At 42.2% G+C, this 6,615-nt stretch overlaps 1 protein-coding gene across 1 annotated transcript in view; it reads left to right on the top strand.

The window, feature by feature from the left end:
- The window catches only part of fras1 (Fraser extracellular matrix complex subunit 1), a 216,861-nt gene that overhangs the window by 176,994 nt on the left and 33,252 nt on the right, over window positions 1-6,615 (top strand). Inside the window, exons 41-42 of the mRNA XM_031870528.1 lie at window positions 3,337-3,554; window positions 5,120-5,276. Coding sequence (XP_031726388.1) covers window positions 3,337-3,554; window positions 5,120-5,276 — 375 coding nt within the window. The remainder of the gene's footprint in view (window positions 1-3,336; window positions 3,555-5,119; window positions 5,277-6,615) is intronic.

The raw sequence follows: 6,615 nt of genomic DNA, 5'->3' as shown, positions 1-6,615 counted from the left end.
CCAGAGGAGTCGCCCCCTGGTGGACACTAGAGAGAATGCAGCTTTAAGACACTTCACTCGGCGGAGGTTGCCGCCTAGTTGTAGGTTGAAGCCCCCCCCTCCTGCATTAGCAGAGGGTAATACTGAGTTGATATGTGAAGCAGCACTTTGCATTTTTAATAACAGATGTGAAGCCGTAGTAATGACAATTAGTCGACATGCAAGAAAGAGTTGTCTGCCGAGGTATTGAAGGACGAACACATGCAGTCAGATATTGACATGGTGTCTGCTGCAGCAGACGAGCAGCTGTCTCCGTGTCCTTGGCGGCTGCCGGTGCGGAGGGACAGTCGTTGGTATTCAGCAGAGTGAGGCGGCTGGATGGCTGCTGTCACCGGGGGGGCAAAGGGGAGGCCGGCCGGAGTCCACGTCCTCCTCGATAACAAACCAACATGCACAGGCTGCGTGTTGGTGTGCAGCTGGATGCATGAACCCACACGCTGATGTGCTGCATGATTGCACTGCAGAACAAAATACAGACTAGAATACACACACCTATGTACATACATGTGATGTATTTATATGCAAAACAGCTTCTGGTGAAACATTAGCATTATTTGTGTTGGCACAGAAACAGGCACACATACAGAGACGCATTAAAGACGCCCTCTGATGTTATGCATTTTCATTATAATAGCTGGTGCAGAAGAATTTAAACACACACATATAATATAGAGCTCATTTACATTTACAGATAACAGTTAGACTTTTATAAACTATTAGACTGAGGTTGGCGATGTTCGTTGTTGGTCCATCAAGCCGCCTAATTAGAGACATTTTCCTTTAACTCAAATTAAACGTATTTATCTGCCTAAAGTTACATTTAATCTCCGAATGCTTGACAAGCCGTACGACTTACATCCCTCCTCTATCCTCCGAGACTCATTTCCTCTTCGGATGAGTTAAAACGTCGCACGCAGAAACTTTTAATGAGCAAAGTAAAATAACCCCTGACCTTTCCTCTGGCTGCACTGCCAGAAATATCCAACTTTAATGGGTTGCCATGAAGTTTACTCAGCGTGTTCACGCTTATTACGCAGGATGAACCTTTTTCCATCTTTGGACACTTTGTAGCCAAAGTGTGGAGGCGGGTTTATCAAGGCCACATCCACACGCAGCACATCTCATAATGTATTGGCAGGTTGTCGAGTGTTTGCAGAGTGTTTGCAGCAGGTTTTATGTTTTTTTAATGAACCTCTGGCCTTCCCTCAATTAGTGAGGCTCTAACAACAGGTATTAAGTAACAAGTATTGTTACGGCACGTTGTTTGTTCCACCTCAGTATTGTGAAGTCAGAGAACAGCCTCAGGAGCAGCTAGAGGACCTTTAAGGTCTTTATTAAATAATCTATCACTCATTTATTTAATTCTACACTCACACAGGCTGGATTGTATTTATTGTTTTATTCCTTATTTTGCTGCACAGGAGACGAAACTTACGTTCCTCTGGAAAGTAGGATGACGCAAAGTATCCAGAGGGTTTAAATGTATTTAATTAACTTTAAAGAAACCGTAAACTTAAATTATGAACTAGAAAAATCAATATGAAGAGTGATTTTACGTAGAAGCTTAAATGCATGTTATCCTCTCTCTTCACCGCTTCAACAAGGGCTGCAATCATTTTCACTATCCATTAATCTCCCCATTATTCTCTAGATTGATCGATTAATCGTTCTTTAATCGTCTTGTGCAGGTCTGTCGGTCTGTCGGTGAACAAAACATGTCTCAGAAATAATTAAAGGTGTGAAAAGCTGTTTTTAGAATTCACTGTTTCTCTTCCTCATACTAATAATAATAATATAATATATAATAATTGTATTTGCGTAATCACAAGGTGACATCGGTGGAAAGTCACTTTCATCAAATACTGTAATGTTGTAAAAACATGTTCTGTACTTTTCTTCTCCACTACATTTATTCACAGCTAAGAATTTGAAAAAAAAATGTATGAGTTCATAAAAGATGACATTTGACTCCATTCAAACTTTTTCATTTAATATATGCGCCGATGACACTTTTTTCTGTATGAAATGACTGAATTCATGGTTTAATATTCCTCATCACCTCTGAACATCGCCTCCCCGAAAACATCTCATTTCCTGCAGTCGGTGTGCTCTCGTGTAGTCTCAGACAGCTTGGTCAGTCAGAGATACACAGAGATGTCGGCCGTGTTACTTCTCCATTACCGCTCTGAAATCAGCACATAGGCAATTTCCATCCCGATCAGATATCAGGTGTCCGATAAGAGACTCCCCTCCCTCACCTCATAACCGCCAGATGATGGAGATGTGATTTACTGCTGTGCCTGACACACACACACACACACACACGCACACACACACACACACACACATCTTCTGTCCCCTGAAGACTCATCCGTCTTCTGAGACGAAGACGCTCACACTTTGTCTCAAAAATCAAGGTTGATTTTGTTCATTCACTGCGACTCTCCTTCGGTGCCACAAAGAGTCAGAACTGAAGGGAACTGTGAAAGTGTCGGTGCATCAATCCTGCATCCAAACGGCAGGATTGATGCACCGACTGAAGGGAAATAAAAAGACAGTTTGGGGAAAAGAGACAAGGACCGCCGTCATTTCTTAGCTGTCAGACGTTAAAAGTGATCGCCCGCTATCTGGAGACTTGTGTGACGGTACGCTAAATGTTGCCGAGGACAAAGTGCCAGTGTGATGTGATACACAGCTGGAGATACACAGGGATGGAGAAGCAGTGAACTTGTGTAAAAAGTGTGTTTTCTAAGGGGGGAAATAAAACATGTGTTCACAAATAAAACCCAGTGGAGGTGAGTTAACCCTCTGAACCCCAAAGCAGTCACATTTTACTCTCTGTGGTCTCGTTTTTCACCGCAGTATAAAAGTCCTGCTCCTCTATGGAAACAGCACAACCATGACTAGAAGTAGAGAGAACTCAAACATGTATTCTGTGCAGAATATCACAGTTATAATGCCATTAATCTGAAAAAAGGAAAGAAAACGCAAGTTGAATTTCTTTGATAATTTCTTTTACAAAAATTGGAAAACACTAGAATCTAAATATCCAACATGTTTCCAAGTGTCTACAAGTGTTATCAATTTTGGGGGGGGGAAAGATGGAGGCTCCATGTGCTATTTATATTGAACTGTTCTCATTTTTACAACCTTTACTTTTTACAGCTTCTGGCTGTGACAAACGGTGTAGTTTTGGCGACTGCTTAAAGAAAACTTTTCAATCCCGCCGGCGGGTTTTGGGTCCCAGAGGATAGAGATCCAGATTTCTAAAGTCTGTCTCTCGACTGTCTCGTCCAGCAGGAGGCTCCGTTGGCGGCTCCGTTGGCGGCTCCGTTGGCGGCCCGCGGGTCGTCACCCCCGATGTGCCGTTCTCCGTGGACGACCTGACGGCCGACCACATCTTCTACGTCCAGGACGGCCAGCACAAAGCTCAGGCCAAACAGGACGTCTTCAGCTTCTACATCAGCGACGGGAACAGCCAGACAGAGGCGTTCAACGTCGAAATTGACATCCAGGTAACTGTAGAAAAATAATCTGGTGATCCATTTTTTTATCTGAATTGTTTTCTCAGGTGAAACAGGTGAAAAAAAAATAATTGTAAAAATGTACAAAAAAGTTTTGTCAGTTTTCCAGGTGAGTTTTAATGTACATAACTTTCTAACACAGAATATATGTACCTTGTTCTTAGAATTCATAGTGAAATATAACAAGACACACACCTGCCAAAACAGATAACAGAATAATGATCCCGGAGAAACGTTTTGTTCACCTGTTCTTTAGTCTTAAACACAAGAGAAAACTTTTAGGATCACTTTTCTCATTTCCTCGCTTTTGTAGCCACATAAAGTAAATATATAAATGTGTTTTTCATGGTAGTTTTCCATAATATTTAAGCCTACAGTATATATTCACGTCACCTGCTTACAAACAGGATGTGCATCACCACTGTAAGGAGACACTTTTACTTTGATATCCGCCTCATCTGTCAAGTCACACACACGTTTTCTGTACACAAAACTCCTCATTTAGGAGATTTCAGGACCGTGTTCCTGTGAATGAGAGATTATTAGACGGAGGTTTTGCACTCACGAGTTGTTGGTAAAAGTGAAAAGCAAATAATTCATCCTCAATGTTCTTAAAAAGTTTGAATTAACTAAAGATTTGCTTATTTACTCGACTGTATTCTGTAAATACGTTTAACCATCTCCGTGGATCATTTCGGGTCTTCAGAAGAACTCAATAAAGGTTTTTATTTGTTATCATGAACTATTACAGCGTCTCTGTGTCATCAGGAAAAGTTTGAGTTTAGTTTTAAAGCTTCACACACACCACCGTCTTTAATCTGCTCCTGACTCCATCGAAGAAAATAAAGAACCGATCCGTCCTCAGACTGTCAGCCCAAATACACTCAGCATCCACATCCATCACTTAAGCCTGGTTCAGGTCTAAAGTTGAATTGATGAGGCTGTCAGTGAGCCGTGTGTGTGTGTGTGTGTGTGTGTGTGTGTGTGTGTGCGTACTGTAAGCCTTTGAGCATTTGTGTGTGTGTGTGTGTGTAGAGGAAGTAATATAGAGTGTGCTTAGTAGAGAAATCAATAAGAGAGACGAACTTAAATGCAGGTTGTCGGCTCTCTTCACCACTTTTATGTTGAAGAACCTTCAGCGAGTTCTGCAACAATCTTCATTGTCGATTAATCTCTACATTATTTTCTAGAAAAATCGATTGATGGTTTGGCCCATAAAATGTCAGGAAATAGTGAGAAATGTCCACGGTGATGTCTTTAAGTGTCTTGTTTTGTCCAAAACCCACATATAGTCAGTTTAATATGATATGAAACAGAGAAAAGCGGGAATATTCTGTTTTTTGAGAGGCTGAAAACAGCATTTTGTGCCATTTTTGCATGAAAAAAATACATTTTAAATGAAAAACGTTTATTGCAGCTTCACCTTCAACAAAAGATGGATTCTCTTGTCCTACATCTGTCGCTGAACAAATTAGTCCCACATATTGTTATTGCACATAAATCCACGTGGCTGTTATTATCTCATGAAGTCTTTCTTGGGTGTTTTCCTCCCTCAGCAGAGTCTGGAGGACAGGAAGCCCGTGGTGGCGGTCAGCAGCATCCACGTGGAGGAAAACTCCGGAGTCGTCATCACCAACTCGTCTCTCAGCGTCCACGACCAGGACACGCCGGAGAACGAGATCCTCTTCACCATCGTCAGGAAGCCGTCCTACGGTGAGCTGACGACCGCACACACACACACACACAGACACACACTCGCACACACACACACACACACACACACACAGGCTGCTGTATGTGGACTCAAGGTCTGAAGTCTATCCAGAAGTCTTATGCAGAAACCCTACAATGAATCCTACATTCAGAGGAGCTTCAGCTGCTTGGTCTCAGTAATAACACTGAATCAACAGAAACTGAACACTAGGACCTTGATGAAGGACAGATGTATTCCAGGACTCTTGTAAGAGACTGGTATAGTTTTAGGAAGGTGTTCCTCATGAACAGAGAGTTTCTGTTACTGGAATCTGAGCTCCACTTTAACTCAAACTCAAGTTCTTCTCTTTCTATGTCGGGAGAGAGACGATAATCAGCAATGGTTGAACATCCAAACATAACACCGTCCCTTCCCTCCAGACCAAGTCACCCAAATCATCCCGTCCTCGTTAATATGTGTACTTGTACTTGTGAGGCAGAGTTGTAAGAAAGAGCGGTGACATAATATGCCGTTGATGTGTGCTGTACATGTCTCTGTAGAAGCTCAGAACCAGGAATTTAAAAAGTGAATTATGTCGTGATTACAGCTTTTAAACTGTAACGACGTCGGAGACAGAAAGCAGAGTCTATGCATATATACACAGAAACACAATACACTGCAGGTAAAGATTGGAGAATTATGCAAAAGATGTGCAGCTGATATATTAGCATATATACATGAACACATACACAACACAGATACTATCAGACACACACACACACACACACACACGCACACACTAATAAACAGCCCAGCAGAGAGTTATGCTGAAGGCTTTCCAGCATGTTGACAGTAAATTATTGTAAACATGATGAACACACACACACGCTTGTAAACACATTACTCTCACGTCCGACACCCCGAACAGCTGAAAAGAAGACAAACACACCGCCGGTCCGCCGGAGAGCCGACTGCAGCCGTTCCTCACGCGCTCAAATCTACCGACCTCCAGCACTCTGTTCTCCTGACGGCCCCTAAACCTCCCAAATTGAGTTTTCTTTTCTCCGGCCTGCCAAAGCCCTGCCACACCAGAAGAAATAGCTTCACACACAAACACATATATATATCTTACTCAGCAATATATCATCGTACTCATCTTTAGGGAAAATTAGAGCGTCAGGAACTGGGTGAAAAATTCAACAAAGAGAGTGAAGAGCAATAATAAGTCATTCATCACGTGGGAATAATGTCAAGAGAGACAAAAGATGCTGAATATGCATTAAAGTTACTGTGAGGAACTGTTACCTGGTCCTGAACCAGTCTCAGTGTAGTCCTGATCCTCTATGTGAACCAGTCTCA

Source organism: Anarrhichthys ocellatus, unplaced genomic scaffold, assembly GCF_004355925.1.
Source record: "Anarrhichthys ocellatus isolate YVR2014 unplaced genomic scaffold, GSC_Weel_1.0 scaffold53, whole genome shotgun sequence".
Classification (NCBI taxonomy): Eukaryota; Metazoa; Chordata; class Actinopteri; order Perciformes; family Anarhichadidae; genus Anarrhichthys; species Anarrhichthys ocellatus.
Note: the sequence above shows the minus strand (reverse complement) of the source record. Positions and strands in the feature narration are given on the sequence as shown.